Genomic DNA, 23,877 nt, shown 5'->3' on the forward strand with positions numbered 1-23,877 from the left:
CGTTGCCTCGTTAAAACCTTGCCGAGTAACAAAAACCCAGTGGGACAAAAATAACCTCGGTCGAAGGGGAAAAGAGCACAACACACCCTTCACGATTCGAGACGAACATGTAGACATCTCCCCCTGATGTCTGCACCTCCCCCTGATGACTACGATCATGGGAGTTCAGATAATTTCCGCAAGCCAATTCTTGCCACATGTTTCTCGAACGTGGTATTGGGCAATGACTTAGTAAACAAGTCTGCCTCACTGTCCTCAGATCGAACCTAGTTCACTTTGATCTCGAGGAGTGTCTGTTGTTGCTGATTATGCTTGGTGTTATCGCTATTGATGTAGCCTTGCCTCATTTGTTCAAAACAAGTAGCATTATCCTAAATGCTCGTAGGCTCATCTGTGGTAGACTTCAAACCACAATTGTTCGAACATGCGTAATTATGGATCCAATCCATATGCATTCACGAACCACTTCGTGAAGAGCAATGATCTCTGCATTGTTCGAAGATATAGCGACTACGGTCTGTTCTGTAGACCTCCAAGATATCACGGTCTTTTCCCATGGTGAACACTTAACCAGTTTGGGAATGACCATTGTGTGGGTCAGAGAGATACCCAACATCAGCAAAACCTTCCAAAACACATGTCGTTTTGGGATGGGGATAGAGAACGCAGGCCAGCGTTGGCGGCGTTTCTGGTGTGTGATGGGTCCGAATCCATCATCTCTATGTAGGGATAGAACAAGCCCATATCATTCATACATCTCAAGTATCGAAAGATATCTTTTACACCAATCCAATGGCGTCGCATTGGCGCAGAGCTATATCTAGCTAACAAGTTCACAACATATGAAATGTCCGGTCTTTTGCATTGAGATAAGTACAATAATGCGCCTATTGTACTAAGTAAGACACTTTTGCCTCTAGCACATCTTCGTCATCATCCTTTCGACGAAGATGATCCTTTTCAGGATCAAGACTACGGACGATCATGGGGGTGCTCGAAGGCTTGACCTTGTCAAAATGCCTAAGCATCTATCGACACGATGCTCAAGTTCCAAACCGAGCCATAATCGTGTTCTCCCAAAATCCTTCATCTCAAACTCAGATTTCAAGTGTTCAGCGGTTTCCCTTAACTCTTTAAGGGCTTCTAATGAAGATCATGTCCAACATGAACCGCGATAGAATCTAAAACTTGTCATAGAAACGCGTGGGCATATCCCTTCCCAATCAAGTAGTCACTTTAGTGAGCGTTTCAACCTCTTTGTAAACGCGCTCCATGGTCTAGAGCCACTTGACTTGGGTAAATGAAGTTCACCATGAACCTTCATGTATATTCCGTATCTAGATCCCTATAGAGATACGTAGTGACCACATTTGTAAGCTGCATGTTCAGTTATTCGGAAACTACCAAACTGACAAGGTAGTGGAGTGCAGTGACATCCACTACGAGAGAATATGTCTCATCGTAGTCAATTCCAGGGCGTTTTGTGAGAAGCCTTGCGCCATAAGGTGAGATTACCATCTCTTTTTCTCACTATGCTTTCTAACGAAGACCCATTAGTCAACAGGTTTTATGTTAGGAGGTGTTGGCATCTCTAGCTCGAAAACCTTCCTCTTCGTTAGAGAATCCATCTTAACCTGGATCGCATCTTTCCATTTAGGCCAAATTTCTCTACGTTGGCATTCATTCATCAACGGAGCGTGGTTCGATATCATCTGACTTAACAAACTCATGCGCAACAAAATACGCAACTACATCACCAATTATGATGGAGTTTCTATCCCACATCTCATGTACACTAGTGTAAGTTTCATAGAGCTCTATATTCTCAGGAATAGGTTCTAACGTTGAGGCGTCCCCCAACGATAACCATAACCCGGAAGATACTTATGAGACGGATTTTGAGTCTTGATGATCAAAGGATTGGAATGTGCCAAAGTATCCTTCGAACCCACGTGCCTCCCACGCATCCTAGCTGGGGCCATGGCCTATAACGCCAGAGTGCCGCTCTCTTTGGCGTTGGCGCCATGCCTACCTCCGTGTAGGGTGGCGCTACGTCCTCTCGTAGGGACGTCCTTCCTTGCAGGCATGTTTGCAGCATATTTGTGTGATCTCGTCACTTTAATAGGGATCAAGATGAGACATAGTGGGGACAGACTACGACAATTCCTGTCGTTCCTGTTGAACATTCGTGTTCTTATCTCCCCCTAACGACGGGAAGACTGTCTCATCAAAGTGACATCCACAAATCTAGCGGTAAGGAGATCGCCTAGCAAGGGCATTTAAGTGGCGGACGATTGTTGGAAGTCTCAAATCCAACGTAGTTGCCCATTCGTCTGTAAGGACCCATCATAGAGCGCTGTGGCGGCGCAATTGGCACAAAAATGGCTCACTCAAATGTGCGTAAGTACAAAAGACGTGTACCCAGTCACTAGCTGTAACGCAGAGGTACATTGAGTGGCATTAGGTCGTAGACGAATTAGCATAGCTGCATGCGATATTGCATCACCCCAAGCGGATGTAAGAAGATTGGTGCGCATTACCAATGTTCAGACTACCATCGTAGTCGTTTCCATGAGACCATTTGGGTGTGTTCAGGGGAATATAATGTCCAACATTAGTCCCAATGCAATAACCATCGAAAGTCTTCGATGTAAACTCTCTAGCATAGTCAAATCCAATTGACTAAATAGGATGATTTGGGGAGTGAGCCCGTTGTTGTATGATATGTGCTAGGAGTGTAGCATAAGCAGCATTACAAGTGGACAATGGCACAACACGTGACCAGTGTGTTTGCGTGTCAACCAACATCATGAGATATTTAAACGTCCGCAAGTTGGTTGAATCAATCCACAAAATCCCTACGGATTCTTTGTAAGAACAGAATGAGTAATGTCATATCCTTTGCATAGGACGGTCTCAGTCCTAATTTCCTTAAGGAACAGGCTTAGTAAAAGATGTCCGTGTGAAGTCTTTTTGTAGACGGATCATCATATCATGACCACGATGACCTATCCTGTCGTGACAAAGCCAATATGTGTCTAAGTCCAAGAGATTCTTCTCTCATAACTTTATTGGATTTAATAGCTCGAATAGTGACATAAAGTCCACTAGAGCGACACATAAACTTCTCTAAGATGCGTCTTTGTTCGCAATCATTAGAGGTAATGCAAAGGAACTCATTTCCGTTCTCTACATGAATTTTCGCATGGAATTCGTTGGCTATTCATAGGGTACTATTTTCCCCAAGAGCGTAGAGAGTTTCTGTGACAACTGTAATCAAGGTGCCATTTGGCAAGTGGAACTTGGGTTATTCCATGTCCTTGAATTAATACTGATGACCCAGCCATTGTAGTCACAAAGTCATATGCTCAGAATCAAAATTGAGTCATAATGAAAAGAACTCGAAATTTTATTCATAAGCCAACGGAATACATCATTGTTTCTATGATCAAAGAAAATCTAATCCAATAAAAAGTAATATGGCAATCGCCTACAACTCTTGGAAAATAAAAAGACTTAATCAAAATCGCCAGTTTCTGGGTCTTGATCCTTGTAGTCTTCCACCCTTAGATCTAGATCGCCATCTTGATCTTCTTGTGCCATGTAATTCGCTTCCCTTGCTTCACGATACGTCTTGTATGCGTTTGCAACATTCTGGGGTGCGGTACATGATTTGGCCCAATGTTCAGTTGATCCACATCGAAAACAAACATCATTATGGTCAGGCTCCCTTGATCGAGGCGCCATTGGGGCGCGATTTGGACGACCTATCCTCTTGGTGGCGTTACCACCATGGTCGGAGGCTCCGCCTCTCTCTCTCTTCACACGTTGACCTCCACGGTTCCGTGCACGCCTCTCTTGGCGATTTCCTTCCTCTTTAGGGCGAACATATGGACCAGAATGTCCAGAATTGTCCTTATCCTTTGGGTTTCGCTCCTTACGTCCTCCATTAGGGGCGCGACTATAGTTAGACTCCGGAATAGGCTTAGTTCCCACGGGCCTAGCATTATAGTTCTTCACAAGGATATTGTCGTGCTTTTTAGCTACGTTCATGGCGCCAATGAGCTCATGAAACCTTGTGATACGTCCTGCATTTACATCAATCCGATAATTCTTTGAAATCATCAGTGTAGAGACGGGGAAGGTAGAGAGAGTCTTCTCGATTAACATCGTATCAGTTATGGCTTGGCCACAAAACTCCATCAGAGACTTGATACGAAGAGCTTCCGAGTTATAATCAAGCACAGACTTGAAATCACAAAAGCGGAGGCTATGCCATCGCACTTCTAAATCAGGAAGCAGGGAGTCACGAACGTTGCCAAATCGCTGCTCAAGTTCTACCCATAGCTTTCTTGGGTCTTCCTCATTGAGGTATTCATTTTGGAGCGCGTCATTCATGTGCCTTGTCATGAGAATTATGGCTTTAGCTTGTTTTGCTTCGAAAGCAGTAGCTTGCTCAATGGAGAGCACGTTCTGACCAGGCTCTTGGATGGCTCCCAGAAGTCCATCAGCCTTAAGATGTTGGCGCACATCTCGGACCCACCTATGGTATCCTGCGCCAGTTGTTTCTAGTGGAACGAAGTTTAACTTGTTCAGGTTACTCATCCTGAAAAACAACACAAGATTAGGGTTAGTTTCGGAGCGAAAGGGCTACCACGAAAAACTATTAAATTTCTGAGCGTAGTCGCTTCCAAGAAATTAGAGATTTTCTGAGCGTAGTCGCTTCTAAGAAAATCCGATTCCAAGAGGGGTTTTTGGATTAGATCGAAACAACGATGTATGTGGTCGATCGTTTTCTTCTCAACAAACTCTAAGTTTGGAGGACTCTACAAGCTCCAAGCTTGGAGTGAGCACGAACCCCCACAGTTCGGCTATTGGTCTCCCCTATGAAGAAGAAAGGGGTGTAGAAGAAGGGATGTTGGAAGTCCCCGAGAAAAGAAGAAGAAATTGAAATAAAACTTCAAAAACGGGAACTTTTAGAAAAAGTACCTTAAAAAGATGGTCGGAAAAAGTTGTCGCCGGAAGTTACTGTAGCGCCGGAAGTACTGTAGCTGCCGGAGTACTGTAGCAGTGAGTTACTATAGCTGGCAGGAAAGTCGCCGGAAAAGTGCCCGGGAGTTAGCCGGAAAAGTGGTCGGAAGTTGGCCGGAAAAGTGTTGACCGGAATGTTGACCGTTGACCGTTGACTGTTGACCGTTGACCGTTGCTGACGTGGCTGTGGGTCCCTGTTGCTGACGTGGCAGTGGGTCCCTGTGATGCCGTGGCAGTGGGTCAGGGTGCTGACGTGGCCGTGGGGTCTGCGTCAGTGGGCTTGGGCTTGGGCTTCTGTCCTTCTGGGCTTCTGGGCTTCTTTTGCTTTCTCTTTTTCTTTTCTTTTCTTTTCTTTTCTGCCGGTTCAAGATGCAGCAGCTCAAGTGGCCGGTTCACGCTTTTTTAGGCCGGTTTTTGCAATTTTTCTTCCGGTTCCTGAAACTTCATATCAATGGGCTTCTGGTATCAAAATTTGGTGAAATTTGAAGGTCCGGAAGATGGTGAACCGGTGGAATATTTGCTGCGAGTTGTATGGAGCTTCCGGTGGCCGGTTCGGTAAGTTTCCGGCCGGTTCTTGGGGTGGGGCTGCCGGTTCTGGACTCCTGAGATCGATTCCTTTAAGCTGTGAGGTGGAGGCAGAAAAGGCTTCAACGATTTGTATTCGGATTCAAGGTTTTTAGCTTCTTGAATCAGGGTTTGGCTATTTGTTTCAGGGTTAGGGCTCGTGCTGATAACGTGTTTTAGAGAAACTGAATTTGGGAGGAATTTTCTGTGTGTTCTCATTGATAATAGGGGCCTCTTTATATAGAGGATTACAATGCATAGAATCTCAATCATACAAGGAAAGTAATTCTACATTGATTAGGATTCTAGATCCTTCTAATTAAATCCTATTACCACTAGGTCAAGTAACCTAGAGTTTGGGCTAAACACAAATTAGGTTTTCCTTGAACAAAGAAATAATTGTATTTATTTTTTCAATCATATTTTACAAATATTTCTTCACTTTATTGGGGATATATCCTATTATTCTCCACTTTATAAACCTATTATATTTTATAGATATATTTTACAAATATATCCTAAAATTTTTCGCTGGCTGGTTACAAATAAACCCTATAATAGGTTTATAAAAACAAAAAAAAATAATCTAAGTGGTTAAAAAGTCGCTCGCTGGTCTACGATATTTGTGATATATCTCCGATAAAGCGAAAAATTTTAGGATATATTTGTAAAATATATCTATAAAATATAATAGGTTTATAAAGTGAAGAATAATAGGATCTATCCCCAATAAAGTGAAGAAATATTTGTAAAATATGATTAAAAAAATAAATACAGATATTTCTTCACTTTATTGGGGATATATCCTAAAATTCTTCGCTCGCTGGTCTACGATATTTGTGGAACATCTCCGATAAAGCGAAGAATTTTAGGATATATCCCCAATCAAGTGAAGAAATATATGTATTTATTTATTTTAATCATATTTTATAGATATTTCTTTACTTTATTGGGGATATATCCTAAAATTCTCCACTTTATAAACCTATTATATTTTACAGATATATCCTAAAATTCTTTGCTTTATCGGAGATATATCACAAATATCGTAGACCAGCGAGCGGCTTTTTGACCACCTAGAGTTTTTTTTTTTTTTTATAAACCTATTATAACTTGTGGTGTATAGGTTGAAGACAAAGTTATAAAAAAATAATAATAATAATAAGAGAAGAAAAAGAAAAAAAAACAAGAAAATAAAAAAAATGGAAAAAAAAATTAAATGAAAAAAAACAGAAAAAAAAAACAAACAAAAAAGAAAAAAAAATTTGTCTAGAAATGACCATTTTAGCCCTCAAAAGTCAAACTTAACGGTCTAAATTGGACGGAATAGTAGAAATTGGACACGGCTGATGAATTTGGAGAGTACAAGGGTGTTACTGATTAAATTGAAACTCGAAGGACTAACATGATGACGACCCCTAACCTCAGGGGGGGTAAACTGAAATTAGTCCTATAGAAATATATAGACTTTCAAAAGTAACAACACGATCAGTCAAATGATTAAGGCTTAATAACCCTATTTTTGTTCACTACAAGCCTCAAAGGGTAGAGATGTCATCAGATCGTACACTTGAGAAACCTTCAGTCAAATGTGGCAAGTACATTATTTTAGGCTTCGGGTCTAAAATTGGGAAAAATTTGTCATCGTTATGACGTCGACCGGCTCGGTCTAACGCCTAAGGCATAATAACCCTATTTTTGTTCACTACAAGCTTCAAATGGCAAGGGCATCATCAGATCTTACACTTAAGAAACCTTCCGTCAAATGTGCCAAGTATAATATTTTAGGATTCATGTCTAAATTTAGGAAAAATCTGTCATTGATAGGATGTTGATCGGCTCGGTCAAACGACTAAGGCTTCATAACCTTATTTTTGTTCACTACAAGCCTCAAAGGGCATGGGCGTCAGCCGATCATACACTTGAGAAACCTTCTGTCAAATGTGCCAGGTCCATTATTTTATACTTCAGGTTCAAAATTCAGAAAAATTTGTCATCGTTATGATGTTGATTAGCTCGATCAACATAAAAACGCTTAATAACCCTATTTTTGTTTGTTACAAGCTTCGAACTGTAAGGGCGTCATTGAATCGTACACTTAATAAACCTTCCGTCAAATGTGTCAAGTACATTATTTTAGGCTTCGGGTAAAAGATTTGGAAAATCCGTCATTGTTATGATGTCGATCGGCTCGGTCAAACAATAAGGCTCACTAACCCTTTTTTTTTTTCACTACAACCTTCAAAGGACAAGGTTGTCATCGGATCGCATACTTAGGAAACCTTCCGTTAGATGTGCCAAGTATATTATTAGGTTTTGGGTTCAAAATTCAAAAAAGTCCATCATCGTTAGGTTCTCGATCGGCTCGGCCAAAGGATTAAGGCTTAATAACCCTATATTTTGTTCACTACAAGCTTCAAAAAGCAAGAGCCTCATCGGGTAGTACACTTGAGAAAACTTTTGTCAAATGTGCCAAGTACATTAACTTAGGCTTCGGTTTCAAAATTCAGAAAAATCCATAATCGTTATGATGTTGATCGGCTAGGTGAAACGATTAAGGGTTAGTAACTCAATTTTTGTTCGCTACAAGCTTCAAAGGGCAAGGGCATCATCGGATCGTAAACTTGCCAAACCTCCATTAGATATCTATGCCAAGTATATTATTTTAGGTTTCGGGTCCAGAATTTGGAAAAATCGTCATCATTATGATATCGATCGGCGCGGTCAAGGCTTAATAACCTTATATTTTTTTCACTACAACCTTCAAAGGTTAAGGGTGTCATCAGATCGTATACTTGAGAAACCTTTCGTTAGATGTGCCAAGTACGTTATTTTAGTCTTTGGGTAAAAAATTGGGAAAAATCCGTCGTCGTTATGTTGTCGGCTCAGTCAAATGGCTAAGTCTTAATAACCCCTATTTTTGTTCACTACAAGCTCGAAAGGGCAAGAGCGTCATTCGATAGTACACTTGAGAAACCTTCCGTCAGATATGCCAAATATATTATTTTAGGTTTTGGGTTTAAATGAAAAAAATCAGTCATCATTAGGATGTCAATTGCCTCGGTCAAAGGATTAAATCTTAACAACCCTATTTTTGTTCATTACAAGCTTCAAAGAGCAAGAGCCTTATCAGTGGTTAGAGCGCCCACTATCTAAGATCGAGGTCATGGGTTCGAGTCACCATGGGGGTAGGAGTGAAATCCTTTGATCCTCTTTATGAAAAAAAAAAAAGGTTCAAAGAGCAAGAGCCTCATCATATAGTACACTTGAGAAACATTCAATCGGATGTGCCAAGTACATTTTCTTAGGCTTCGGGTTTAAAATTCAGAAAAAATCTGTCATCGTTGTGATGTTGATTAGCTAGATCAAAGGATTAATGCTTAATAACCTTTTTTTTTTTCACTACAAGCTTCAAAGGCCAAGGGCGTGATCATATGTTACACTTTAGAAACCTTCTGTTAGATGTCCCAAGTACATTATTTTAGGCTTCGGGCGTACATTATTGTTATGATGTCGATCGACTCCGTCAAACGATTACAAACTTCAAATAGAAAGAGCGTCATTGGATCGTACACTTAAGAAACCTTCCATCAGATCAACATAAAAATGCTTAATAACCCTATTTTTGTTCATTACAAACTTCAAAGAGCAAGAGCCTCATCATATAGTACAGTTGAGAAACCTTCTATCAGATATGCCAAGTACATTATGTTAGGCTTCGAATTCAAAATTCAGAAAAATTTGTCATTGTTATGATGTCGATCGACTCTGTCAAATGATAAAGGCTTAATAACCCTATTTTTATTCACTACAAGCTTCAAAGGGCATGGGCTTCATCGGATCGCACACTTGAGAAACCTTCCATCAGATGTTCCAAGTATATTATCTCAAGCTCCAGGTTCAAAATTCACAAAATTCCATCATTGTTTTGATGTCGACCGGCTCGGCAAACAATTAAGGCTTAAAAACTCTATTTTTGTTCACTACAAGCTTCAAAGAGTAAGAGTGTCATCGGATCGTACACATGGGAGACCGACCTTTAGAAGTAACAGATACATTATTTTAGGATTCGGGTTCAAAATTTGGACGATTATATTATTGTCATGACTTGGATCAACTCGGTCAACCGATTAAGGCTTAATAACCCTATTTTTGTTCACTTCAAGCTTTAAAGGGCAAGGGTGTCATCGAAGTTTGCACTTGGGAGGCTTACCTTTAGAAGTGAGTCAAGTGACAGATATATTATTTTAGGCTTCGGGTTCAAAATTTTGATGATTTTGTCATTGTTATGACTTGAATCAAGTCGGTCAACCGATTAAGTTTAAATAAAACCGTATTTTTTTTCTCAATACAACATTCAAAGAGCAAGGGCATCATCGTATCGTGCTCTTGAGAAATTGTCAATTAGATTTGACAATTACATTATTTTAGGATTTGGGTTCATAACTCAAAAAACTTCATCAGAGTTATACTTTCGATCCACTCGGTCAACCGACTGAGGTTTAATTCCCCTATTTTTTTTTACCACACACTTCAAAGAGCAAGAGCAAAGTTGGATCATGAGATTAAAAACCATCCATTAGATGAAACAAAGTACATCATTTAGACTTTCGGGTTAAGAATTCAAAAATTTTTGTAATAGTTATAACATCGATCTACTCGGCCAGCCGACTTAGGCTTTTTTCTTATTTCTACTAACTCACACTTCGAATTAGGGGTGGGCACAAATGACCGAAAGACCGAAAAACAGTAACGAACCGATCCGGACCGGCCGGTCTGGTCTGGGTTTTACACTGAAAATGAATGATTTCTGTCCGGTTCAGTCCCAGTCCTCAGAGTGCAGGTCCGGTCCCGGTCCTTGAATTTCGCTGACTTCGTGGACCAGAAAACCCGAACATGTGTATGTGTCCTCCATTTATACGTTAATATTTGAAGTCTATACTATTAGTATAAACATGACCACACGTGATTGTTGAAGTCAACAACCCTAAATTCCTAAATCAGTTGTACGAGTCAACAACTCTAGTTTTCGAGTCTTCTCCCTTCTCCGCCTCTCACAGACCACAGTCTCACCTCTCACCTCTTCGCGGCTCCGCCTCTCACCTCGATCTAACTACAGTCCACCGACCACCAATCTTCCGGCAATCAAAACGCCTCTCACCTCTCTCTTGGAGTCTCAGTCGACGCCGATTTCTACGGGGACCTCGAGGTGCTTTGCAAATACAAGATCCAATTCTCCAAGTCTCCAACACTTCTGTGAGTTCTGTGACTTCTGTCTTTGCTACCGCCTTCTGTCTCGGATAAGGAGGAGGCCTGAGGAAGACTACCAGGTACCAGACTCTGCTCGCCATTTCGGTGGCTATGAGAATTGATTTTCACCTCTCACCTCTCATTTCTGTTAATGCCTTCACAGTTTACTAGTCTTGAACTCTTGATTGGATTTCCCTATTTTGAATTTTTGATTAATTGATTTTGTATGTTGATTTTTATTTTGTCTCTATTTCGATTTTGTTTCGATGAAGCTTTTAAATTGGAAACAGCTCAAGATGACAAGAATTACAAGATCAGTGTATATTGAGGCTTATTTGGATTAATGGAACCTGCTGCCATGGTGACTTGGTGAGTGTTTGCCCGAAGTAAGACTCCCGGTCCCTGTAAAACCATTGTCGGTTTGGGTTTTGACCGGTCCTTGTTATTTGCAACTGCAAGATCCCGGTCCCTGTAAAACCAGTGCCGGTTTGGGACCGTGCCCAGCCCTACTTCGAATGGCTAGCTAGACCGTTAATGAATATAAAGTTTGAGACACAATATTAAAGTACACGTCACATCAAGTTTGTGAGAATTTTCGAGAATTTTTGCTGACCCCAGAGCTATTTGTTACAATTTTTAGAAGTTTCGGAATTATAAAAATTATTTATTTGTTATATTCTCCAAACAAAAAAAATTATTAGAAAACAATTTTAAAGTGATTTTGATCCGGACTCGCTCCAGATTTGTGATTATTGGACGGGTTTGGATCGAAAATTTTGATCCAACTGACAGGACCCGCCCCGGATTCCCCCCCCCCCCCCCCCCCCCCCGAAATCCGAAGTGGCCCTGCGGGACCCACCTTAGAAGAAATTCTACCAAAAATTTTGCAGAACTTCCCCTAAAAGTAGGCTACCCAAAACCTGTAGGAAAACATTTACACTTCTAAATCAACCCATCCTTATCCTCCTGGAGCCACCTGCTCCCCAAAACACAACTCCAATTTCACAAATCACAGTCTAAACCCACATTACATGATTAATTTCACAGGTTATCAGAGCAATACTATTCCATTAGGTAACAAAGAACACAGAAATAGAATGAGTACGCGGAAGCAATGCTGTTGGCTATGCCTCGACTCCATGTACGCCCGACCTCATCTAATTTCGCCTACAAACTGGGCATTTGAAAACCGAAGGGCCCAGGGAAAAGTACGTAAAAACGTTAGCGTGAGTGGACAAAAATAAACAAATTAAAAAGAAAAAGATTTCAAACTTTCCCACATTTATTTCTTTAAGAAACCCGATGCATGCCGCAATAAGAAAACACATTTAGCTTTAAAACCAAGAATTTCAAAACGATACACTGACTAGCCTCCCTAGTCACAACATTCAAAAATTATAATGAAAAACGGAAATCTCGTTTCTCAAGAAAAGAAATAAAACCAGCCTCGCTGGCTACAGTGAAAATCGGACTAGACCCCGCTAGCCCAGCAATAATACAATGAGTAGAGGAAGATGATAGTCATACTAATGAGCCTCCCAGGCTCGGGTGATAGCCTCCCAGGCTAAAGTACTCCCATTACTCCCGTAATATACCCTTACGCCACTAAGTGTAACGAGAGGATACTGGGCTTCAGAATTACTGTCACAGAGACAGTAACCAGCCCCACAAAGGCGGAGGGCTTCGGTGATCCCATCACCTCTCCACAAAGGCGGAAGATCAAAGCTAGCAATGATAAGTCACCCAAAGTATGGCAAAAGAAATCCAAAAACCAAGTAAATCCATAAATACATAAGGCTTCCCCATCTCTTGCAAATGAATTTCCAACGACGTATCCCACACGTCAGGAGTATCTCAAATCAATAGCAGAACGGCGAGATCAAACAAAATGATAATTCTCAAACCGAAATCATTACTAAGGCATTCCCAATGCCAAAACCAAAGATCGAATACATAAACAAGAATTAATTCCATCGAAATCCCATTTCGAAAATCTTTCAGAAATCTCAAATCGACGAATAGAAACATAATATAAATAGCATAATTCCGGAAATCACCTCGGAAATAATTCGTCGAAAATCATGCTTTCAAATAAAAGCCATATATCGGAGATACTTATTGAAGGCTCAAAATCCATTTCCGAATCATAATTGAAAATAATGTATAAATAATCTCCGACAATAAATCATATTTCCGAACTTAGATCATAAATCCCAAATCCGAGCATAATAAGTTCATATCCGAAACTCATGAAAAATCAATGTCAAATTATAATCCAAGACAAAATATCATGTTCGATAAATAAAACGATAATTAAATAAACCAATAATTTCAAAATAAATGCATGCATCATTTACTTAAAAACAAAAGTCCACTCACAGTACTATTCTGACGATCAAGCATTCGAGTTCCGTCATTGAGCAATAGCTCGGTACGTCATCCTGTACACGATCATATTCCGTGAATAATTATTCAACAATTTAATATGATTCCTAAAATCAATTCCTCATAATTACATCTCCCATTCTCCTCGGATTCAGCCCAAATTATACCACTAATACCAATTCGTTAATTTAAAGGTTCCAAGGCAGAACCGAGAGATATCGGACGGTCGGATTCTCGTAGTTCGATAACCGAAACCCAAACTTCATAAATTCATAATTAATTCCAAGTTTCTCCAAAAATTACCAAACTTCACATACAAGCTTACACAATTTATAGGATTTAATGGGCTAAAAACCGGAATTAAAACACTGCCCTACATGCCACCACGTGCCACCCACAATGGCGGCGGGTGGGGCTCACGCGCCGGTGGCCACCACCTCCAATGGTCACCAAATTTCGGCAGCGCAACCTACTCATCAGACCCAACATTTTTCATGTTCACAACATTTTCCAATTTTACCTCGAATAGCTCCAATTTGGCCTTTGAACACGAGCCCAGAAAACCCAAGAACCCTAGAATCGGGTTCTCCTTGATTCTCCTTCTACACTGCAAAACGTGGCTCAAGGCTAGGGGCAAAACGATCCTTGGCGAAAACCGCGCCTTCGATAGTGGTTTGGTGGTCGGAAACTGTCTGAATCGCCGGAAATCGACGAAACCTCCGTTCAGCTACAGTAAACTTCGCGGCTCAATTTCGAGCTCTTCTGGCCGAGCCACCGCAAAACACCACCCCAGGCATGACAAGGAGGAGGAGGCGAGCCTGCCGGTGCCCGGATTCCGTCGTGGGGTGGCCGGAAACGGAAGAATTCGCTGGTGGAAGAAAACGAGCAGAAGGGGAAGGAAATCGAGGAAGAAGAGAGAGAAAATTCGATAGATTTCCGAAAATGGAAATCTACCACAGTAACTCAACTATTTATAGAAAGTTACCGTGAACAGTAACCGGATCGACCTAAATCTGTATTTGATCCGTTAAGTAAAAGGGTTAATGGATTCGGATCATAACGGTTCAACGTGTAACATCCCGTATCTTCACTTACCTGTTTACTAGTCATTTGGACGGTAAACGACAACTACTTTCACTTTTACCCTAATTCGGTTTTTTTTAGTGGCCCTAAAAGTTGACTTTTTGATCGGGCCAAAATTTGAGAAAACTTCCTTCATGAAAGTTGTAGAGGACGTTAAACCGAGCGCGTGCATATGTGATACGCTAAAATCGGAGTTCGTATGCGAAAGTTATAAGCGAAAAATTAAAGTTACTGTTCATCAGTTAATGATCCGGCCCCTTTTTGTAATAATAAAATATTATTTTTTATTAATATATTATTATTTTTTAAAAATATAAAATATAAAATATGAAGAATTTCTAATACAATTTTTTTGCAGAAATCTAAGGGACAGTCCATCACCCAAGATTTGGAGAAGCATTAAGAATTTTGATAATTGTACATACTAGGGAGTCTCAACTAGGTTTGACACTAGACCCTGAGCCCCATCGGTACTCCCAGGTACTACGCCATGGGCCGGGTTCACACCTCACCATGGCGGGCTTCACATAAGGTGCCACCCCGGGCACCCAGGGCCCGGGGCAAGGCCAGCACAGCCCATCTATTTTACAAATACAAGACTGATATGGCATCAGAAGAACCTGTGTCCCACATCGAGGATAGGGGAGACTCCCTTCCCACGCTTGAATATAAAGATTATAGCACAACCACCTTTGACAGGTAATAACTCCTTTATCCACAATTTACTCTACACAGCTATCAAGTTTCTCACTCAGGCATCGGAGAGGTATAAACCGTCCGGTACAGTTTATCCCTCTAACGTTGTGTTCTTGATACAGGATTTAGGAGCCGATCGGTGCCCCAGACGGTATAGCATTCTGTGTGAGGTACCCGGAGAAAGCCACCAGAAACAATAATGTAATTCTACTTTTGGTGATACTTTTCATGTTGTTTTAATACTTTATTAATATTTTATGAGGTATCATGATATAAATTTAATATTACTATTTAAAATTTTAAAATATTTAAAATTATAAACAGGTTGGATTAGCGGATCGGGTATCCGTTAATCTGGCGGATACAGATTTGGATCGAGTTATCAATGATCCCCTGGGTTAACAGAGCGGGTTTGGATCGAAATTTTTTTTTTTTAAGTAAACGGATTTAGATTTAGGTCGATCTGATCCAAATCCGATCCATTTACAGGTCTAGGTGCTATCTGAACCCGGCAATTTATTTATTTATTGAAAAAGGTATATATGGGCTATTGATCGACAAACTTCTCAACCCTCGGACCAAAAAAAAAGAAGACAATCTTCTCAAGTCGGACACCCAGGAGGATGACCCGACCAGAAATATGTCTTCAAGCGCAACTGTGCATCCAACTCGCCTTATCAACGATGACCTCTCTCATCTCTTGGTTCGTCCCATCATGGAGCAAGGAAGGAGAATCGAAGCTGTAAAGCTTCATGCTTTCCGACTGTTTAAAGCAATTTCTGGCGATTCTTGTGACGATTAAAAAGAAAGTGCAAGTTTAACCATAAGAAAGTAAGAAACCAATGACAGAGTATGTAATTTAAAGTACAACTGCTCAAATTGGAGCTAGTGGAGTTTTAAGGGATCACTATGGTAATTGGATTTTCTGGATTCAGTGCTAATTTGGGGTGAGGATCTGTTCTTAATGCTGAAATATGGGGTCTTCTTGGTTTAAGATTGGCTCATAATCTTTCATGCCTGTATCTGATGGTTGGAAGTGATTCTGAAGTTCTAGTTAACATGATCAAGCAGGGTGTGAATGATTTACATCCTTCTAAAACTCTTATTGACCGCTGCCAATTTTTGATTAGACAATTTCCTCACTATGAAGTTAGCCATATTTATCGTGAGATTAATCAAGTTGCTGATGTACTTTCTAAATCTGGAGTGGATGGTGAGATTTGAGTGCTTGTTATGGAGCAACCTCCTCCACAAGTTGCTTCCTTCTTGTTGGATGACTTGTGTGAATATCCTAGATATAGGACGGTAGCTCCTTGAGTGTAATTTTTTCTCTTCTTTGCTGTTGGGCCGTTTGGTCCCCATTTATTCAAAAAAAAAAAAAGTACAGCTGCTCAAGACAAATTAACCTAAATACAAGAAACAAAAGGGAGAGATTATCCGTAACAAACACATTAAACCAGAAATTTTATTTTTCATTTTTATTTTATTTAATTTTTTTAACATACCAGAAATTTTTAGTTTAAACAATGTGAAATGCCGTTAAGTGCAAACCACCCACGTCCAACATGCTCCAATCAGTCCTCATCATTTTCATGTCACGAGGGTTTCAAAACTTCTTTCCTTTTGAAGATTTTTTGCACGTCCTTTCCTTTTTCGCAAATTTTGTCCGCCAACATGATCACGCTTCACCAATAAAACAAAAATACATAAGAAGTCGTCTATGCCTCATTCAAGAAGCAAATTTCAGTTCATGAAAAAAAATAAAAAAAATAAAAACATGTACAATGAGGGAGGGAGTACATGCAGCTTCTGGAGGATGTGACATATTGGAATTGTGTAAAAGATATTAATTTCAATCCTTAGAATATATTACCTTAGCATCTTTGACAGTAGAGCATGTTGTGTGAAGTTCACCAATGGACTCCCCCAATTGGAGAGTAGAGTACATAGCAGAACAAAAAGTATTCAAGTTCAGCAGTTTCTTCTCCATCTCTTCGACCTCACTATCGTCTGACACATCATCGTCGAACTCATCATCAGACAAACTTTTATATAGCTCATCCAACCGAAGCTGTGATTCTCTTTTGTGTTTAAGATACTTTTGCTTCTCTTTCAAAGTCTTCTCAAGCTGTAAACAAAAACAAGCAAGCCACAAGCTTCAGAATTCAGGTTTAAAAAACATGGGTGGTTTTCCCTTCAAACACACAAGATAAATCTGCAAAAAGGATAAGTCGTACTTTGGATTTATTTTCCAACTCATTGTCCAAAGATGCCTTCAGACTCTTGATTGCCTTTTCAGATTCACAATGATCCCTCACATTCCTTTCTATATTTTCTCTCAGGCTAGTTACATATTCTTCCTTTAACTGCTCCATGCCTTTACATTCCTGAGACCACAATGATATCTCATACAATAGCACCTGCATTTCCTTTTGGCATTCCACAATCTGGCCGCAAGCACACACTAGTTATTAAGTATACTAAATGATGATAGTTTTACAAAAAACCAGAGAAATCACAGACCTCCTTTTTGAGCCCCAAAACCTCTTCATTCTCAGTTTCTGCCTTGCTTGACATCTTTCGTCTATTTTCAAGAAAACCCTAAGAGTCAAAAACAGAAACAACCCTTCATCAAAAAATTCAAAAAACAGGTAAAGAATCAAAAGGCCAGTTTAGGCCAGTTTTACAAAAAAACAGTTCGCTGCGTACAAATCCAATGAAAAATAATGACTCAAGCATAACAAGTAGAACCCAGAAGAAAAAACCAACCTCAATTCTGAAGAAGCACCAGCTGATAACAAAGCCAAGCCCCAGGCCCCGAGAAGGAGAATCTTCTTTTTCCTCAGATCCCTTTTAGCTCCTACCTGTTTATACCAATAATGAGGCGGTGAAAATCAGAATTGAGAGAATTGTCGCTAGGAGTAAGTCTGAAGCCTAATTGAGAATTGTCCTTTTCCTGCAACTCTCTCATCAAACAACATATTTGATAATGATCCAGTGTTTGATTTCACTTTCTTTTGCTTGCAATTCAATCTGACCAGAATGGTCTACTTAAATTCACTAAAACCCAAATTAAATCGATTCCCAAAAATTTTGTAACCCCATTCAAACCGCAAATCAGTCTGATCAGAATGGTCTTCTTATCTTCACTTAAACCCAATTAAATCAATTCCCCCAACTTTTGTAACCCCATTCAAACCTCAGTGTCATTCCTAAGCCAACTCCGTCAAACAAGTCTTGATTTTTAAAATCTAGGTGCTAAAGAATTTGCCAAAATTGAGCCAAAATCTTTGAATTTGGAGGATTTCCCAATTCTTAAGAGTATCGTTCAACCTTTCAAAAAAAAAAAAAGAGTATCGTTCAAATTAAAATTAAAAAAAAAAAAACATCGGCGAGAGAAACACAAGGCAATTAATGGGCACAGCAACCAGAAGCAAGATGATCAATTCCGTGCAATTAATTGACGACATAAATGAAAATCGTACCTTTAATCAATCAGACAAGCTAAGAGGGAAGTCGGCGATGGAGTTTGCCCGAGACAGGATATTATGTTCGGTTCTGCTTCGGTGGGTTGTCAAATTTACTATATACCAAAGGTCAGTTTCTGTTCCTAAGCACTGTTCCTAAGGCCAGATTTGAAGTGACGCTTTTGCCCCTGGTCTTTTTTGTCAAATACGCTGTGTCATTGGTGTAGTGCGTTGTTATTCGACAGTGGCTATTGTGAGGTTGGCTTTGTGCAATCGAAGGGAGTAGAGCAGAGGAAGGCGATAGAAGGCTAGAAGCTATTAAATCGTTGGGATCATCACGGGAAGAAGGGAAGAGATTGGTTTCTGTTCGGTTTGGATAAGTGGTCGGCTGTTGGTTGCGTGGATTGTGAAAGGTTTAACATCGAAGGTATTACGCGTGTAGCTGCTTTTGAATTGATATGGGTTTTCATTGGGGTTTTTCGTGTAGCTGCTTTTGAATTGATATGGGTTTTCATGTTTCAGGGATATTGTTTGTTGTGGAATTTGTGATTTGAGTAATTGGCTGGAAGAGCTTGGAGGTGAGATTTTGATGTTTCGGCGATTTGAAAATTTCTAGATGTTTGAGTTTTCATTGGGGTTTTTGCGGTCGTTGCTTTTGAATTGATATGGGTTTCATGTTTCAGGGATATGGGTTTCATGTTTCATGTCGATTTGAAAAATTTTGGTCTTCAATTAATATGGTTTCGATTTTTTTGGGTGATTTGTTTGTTTTGGGGTGCTGATGATTATTTTGTTTTGATTTTGTAGGTTCTATGCAAAGGAGAGTCTCAATTGTTTTTCTGCCATGGTTCCTGTATCTGTTATTTGCTATTGGTTTCATGTTCTATTGTTATTCAGGTATGGAGTCAATTGTGTTGCTGTTGTTGTGGTATAATGAACATTGTGATCAATGATTATTAGTGTAGTTATCACAGATAAAAAGATATGTGGTATGAAAGTGAAATTTCTGTGTATAATTCCATTCTTCTTGCTGTTTTATCGATTTTCGTAGGTGAATTGAGTGTAATAGATTCTTTGTATGCATACACATGTGTTATCTGTCATGATGCTTAGAAATTACTTCTCAAAATGCTAGAGCCTCTTCTGGAAGAAGTTTTACGAATTAGATTAGTCAACAAACTATTTATAACACATTTCTGCTGCATAATAGATAATTATATACCAAACTTTGTATCAATCCAACTTATTTATAAATTTTTTATTAATTTAACTATCAATGGTAAATCAAAAACCAAAGGAATTTATACATTGTAAAAGTGCATACTATAATTAAAAGAAGGCTACAATAAAATCATAAACTTTATTTCCTTCTCTGTTCTGTTTTCTCATTTATAAGAAATAGACAAATCTGGTTCTGTATAGCTGTAGGTTTTCCTACAATGTTTCAAAATAAATAGGTTCTGGAGTTTAACATTCTTATGTTAGCATCCTAATCTTAGATTCCTTAAAGCAGAAAAAGGTCAATACCAATAACCAAAAAAAAAGGTAAATTGAAGAAAGTAAATCAAGCCAGCATTCAGTTACCCCTGTTTCACTTGCCAGGAATAGTGTACCTTCATTCTTACATTTCATATGTTACTGATTAAATTTGATTGTTTGCTGACATTCTCTGTCATCTGCTTTCAGATTAGAGAAGCTTCTCTGGATCCTAAATCACTATCATCATTCTGAACTGGAAATGATATACTATATTGGTAAATACATGTATCCCTACTTTACATTATTGATCTTATAAATGTTGCAAATTTTTTGTCTTGGATTTTGTTTGAAACTGATTAGTTTTAGTTGAATTGGGTATGTTCTGTCATTCTCAAATACTTGGTTGTAATAATGGGTTTCTGATTCTTAAGTATCTTTTCAGTTTATTTTGGTAAAGAAAATTAGAAAAAAAAGGATTCTATTGGAGAACAAAATTTCCCTACTGCTTTTCCATTGGGGTTCGTCAATCAAGTAAATCAAGATGGTATGTTTCTGTTGTTTAGATTCTCGATTTCCATTTAATGTTTAAGTGACCTTAGTGGGAGCAATTACAATAGTTGATTTGAGTTCTATACATGTATTCATACATGTTAACAAAACATGAGAAAGTATTCTGAATTCAAGTTCCATTATAGTGGCAAACAAAATACTTAGATCAGGTAATTCTTCTAATTCTTGCTCTGTATGCTTTTGAATCTGGGTATTGTTTGTGTTTTCTATCAGTAAGTAATTCACTCCCTGCTTCTTTAATTTCTTCATTTGGCATAAACTGTGCTCCTCTTTTTCAGCTGAAATCTGTTTTATGTATGAAATTTGATGAATTTGACTATGAAGGTTTTTTATTTTTTGGTGGCCGCTTCTATTATTCTGGAATTTAATCTTGATTTCCTCGAATGCTCTTCATCTTTTCAGTTTCTGGGTTTACTTCCTATACAATAATATCTATGTATTGTGTGAACTTCACAATTGAAATTTAGATAGAGTAATAGAGTCAAAGATGTAGATGCAAGTTTCTTTTCTTCCTTGATGTTAGACCTCCCCCACCCCCTTCACAAAAAAAAAAAAAAAAAACAGAAAGAATGTAACTCATATTTTGCTTCAATAAGGTACAAAACATCACTCAATTGTTTCTTCGTTGTTTTATAGGATGAGTATTTCAAAGCTTATTATGCTGCTTTAAGAAAAATACGAGAAGAAGAAGCAGCAAAGAGTCGTCAGGTTGGCATGAAGTCAAAACTTCGAAGATGAAGAGCAAGATAATGTTGACTGTGAAGAGGCTCCAGTTGCAGGTTCATGTCATTATTTGACAAATTATGTTCAATTCCACTTGATGTTTGATTCGAAATGTCAACCTCCTTTTGTCGAAGAACAATGAAAAAGGCCAGTTGATATATACTTTCTTATATCAAATGTCAAATGTGATGGATTCTTCTTTAATGTGCTTGAATATTGCTGTGTTGCACAATGGTCTTATTGGCATCATTTTTTTTTTCCAGTATTTTTCCCTACTCATTTGACAAGGTCTCCTTTGTAATACACACCCCAGAAACATTGGTATCTTGCTGGTCATTAGATTAGTTGAATTGAGGGAATATTGTTGGGCAGGAAATGGAGGTAATCCTATAAAAGAGCGCAGCTGAACTTCATATCCTGTAACTAAGCATATAAACATGATATAGTATATCCCTAAATTAATTCACAATTAGCTAGATATACATGGATAGTGTATGTATGTATATAAATTTATGTCACACAAAAGTTCACATGGTTAGTTTCAACTAATTCTGTGTCAATATATGCAATCTCAGATGCATGAGAGCTTTCCAACTGTTGACAAAAGGACATGCAATTCTCAAAAAGAGGCTCAAGGCTTATTTTCAGGTGATGATTGATGCCGCTCAACTTTAGTTTTTTATTTTGGTGTATATATTGAAATTTAATTGTGCTACATGAATAACGTTTATACACGTCTCCCGAACAGAATAAGGACAAGTATGATGTTAGAGATTCGTATGAGCAGAAAGCTAAGGAGAGTTCAAAGTCGATCAGTAACTAGAGGCCGAGCTTGAACTTGAACTTCAGAGGTTAAATGTCACAACTTTTACAATTTCAATTGTTCTCTGCCTGTTTATGCTGCTCATTTTGTCAAATTTCTAATTCCTACAGTTCACTATTTATGCAATATACTGAATGAGAATTAAAGTAAATTCCAGTACTTTCTATAGTTTTTTACATTCTGTATATCTGAGTTGCTTATAATTTGCTCGCAAGTTGATTTTTAGAAAATGCTTTAAAATTTATACAGCTCATATATACTGTTCAAATAATATATCATTGTTCAATTACAACATATATCCTCCTTTAAACATTTTAATCATACTTGAGTAAACAGTTCTTTCTTTCTTTCTTTCATTTTTTCAATATTGTTTATAAATTTAGTTCAACACAGATTCTACATTTGACTATATTCTAACAAAATATATACATATCACACAAGAGATTGTCTATTGCAGCGCTTCAATCCGCAAATTTCCAACACATAATGGTTGGTGGTATAAAGGATGGGCAAGCTGTTTCCGACAAATAAAAGTAAAGGAAAATAGTGGTGAACTCATTTGTGTACACCATGGCATACAGACACCTCATCCCTGGTAAAATAATTAAACTCTTTTATCTCTATCTCCCACTATTTTTTTAATTTTGAAGTTCATTGAACTTTGCAGCAATCAACTCATGAGTTCCTTGCTATGTTTTGTATATAAATTCAAATATAATTAGATTATGTTAATTCACCAGAATTCATTGCTATATTTTCTGATTCCTTCTGTTTTTTTTCTCTGTATTTTTTCCTGTATGTAAACATTTCATATCTGAATCAACTAAAACTGTTCCTCAAGAAATTAATACCACAAGAAGGTAGCCAACTTAATTAGTTTTAAATTTTGTTTTTAGTTATGAAATTTAAGGAGTTACACTAATTTTACTAAAAATCTGAACACTGTATCTCTCTGTTGAATTATTGGATGTGATTTGGATTTACATTTTGGCTGTTCATTGGTTTTGCTAAGACTTTGTGATTGTGTTATATTAACCAAAAAAGTTTCGCTCTTTTGTGTGAGCTGAGATTGAATAATGAGTTTGTATTCTTTGAAGGCATGAGGTAAACAATACACCTCTGATTTGAAGGGTTTAAGTGATTAAAAATCTGATCATTTTCAGGGATAGGTTTTCAAAATTGGGTTTAGGGTTTAGGTGTCTGTGTTCAAAATTGGGTTTAAGTGTTACTGGAGTCTGTTGAAAAAAATTGTGACATTCTTGCTGAACTTTTTCAGTTCTGTTCATGCTTATGATATTGATGATACTCTTTATGAGTTTTATTTACAATGATTTCAAGAAACTTTTGTTCTTGGTGAGTTCATTGCTTCTATTAAGCTTTGTGACTTAATTTCTATGCAGTATTCCTTTTTGTGGTTTTCAACTAAATATTTTATACCTTACTGTTATACTATTAGTATTTCTTAATTTTGTAACAATGAATGATATTAAAAATCCTATTATACTATACATTGCAGTTAGTTTTTCTTTTCCACTCTTAACTTATTCTCAAAACAATCATAACAAAATAAATATAAATAAAAAAATAATAAATAACTTTTCTGCTTTACATGCAGTTACAGAGTCCACATGACCATTGAGGATGCTGATAATCAAGCAACAGTTATGCTGATCGGAAAACAAGCAGAACAATTCTTTGGAAGCAGTGCAGCTGCAGCTGCAACTATAGCAACTATTCTTTTTGTACAAGTGCAATCAACCAATTAGTTGGAGAGTATGTTGTACAGCTCCAACTGGAGCAATGACT

The 23,877-nt window shown here is 38.4% G+C and overlaps 1 protein-coding gene and 1 long non-coding RNA gene across 8 annotated transcripts; one reads left to right on the plus strand and one right to left on the minus strand.

Annotated features, from left to right (window-relative positions):
* Nucleotides 1–16,400: 16,400 nt before the first annotated feature.
* LOC112195938 lies at nucleotides 16,401–18,620 on the minus strand. 2 transcript variants are annotated; one of them, XM_024336179.2, is made up of 6 exons: nucleotides 18,495–18,620; nucleotides 17,779–17,873; nucleotides 17,533–17,593; nucleotides 17,247–17,456; nucleotides 16,883–17,137; nucleotides 16,401–16,692 (listed from the first exon to the last, which is right to left on the minus strand). In XM_024336179.2, the coding sequence occupies exons 3-6, from the start codon at nucleotides 17,584–17,586 to the stop codon at nucleotides 16,600–16,602; spliced, it is 612 nt and encodes a 203-aa protein (XP_024191947.1). In that variant the 5' UTR covers nucleotides 17,587–17,593; nucleotides 17,779–17,873; nucleotides 18,495–18,620; the 3' UTR covers nucleotides 16,401–16,599. The 2 variants fall into 2 exon arrangements, with proteins under 2 accessions (XP_024191947.1, XP_024191946.1); XM_024336178.2 differs by having other exon boundaries at nucleotides 17,533–17,610.
* On the plus strand, nucleotides 18,484–23,708 carry LOC112195939. 6 transcript variants are annotated; one of them, XR_005809969.1, is made up of 9 exons: nucleotides 18,484–18,605; nucleotides 18,722–18,903; nucleotides 18,999–19,054; nucleotides 19,284–19,373; nucleotides 20,163–20,230; nucleotides 21,162–21,304; nucleotides 21,824–21,896; nucleotides 21,997–22,666; nucleotides 23,687–23,708. It is a non-coding gene; the product is annotated as an uncharacterized LOC112195939 (long non-coding RNA). The 6 variants fall into 6 exon arrangements; XR_005809968.1 differs by having other exon boundaries at nucleotides 18,589–18,605; nucleotides 18,704–18,903; XR_005809970.1 differs by lacking the exon at nucleotides 18,484–18,605 and adding an exon at nucleotides 21,562–21,629 and having other exon boundaries at nucleotides 18,618–18,903.
* Nucleotides 23,709–23,877: the final 169 nt, after the last annotated feature.

This window comes from Rosa chinensis, chromosome 4, assembly GCF_002994745.2.
Source record: "Rosa chinensis cultivar Old Blush chromosome 4, RchiOBHm-V2, whole genome shotgun sequence".
NCBI lineage: Eukaryota > Viridiplantae > Streptophyta > Magnoliopsida > Rosales > Rosaceae > Rosa > Rosa chinensis.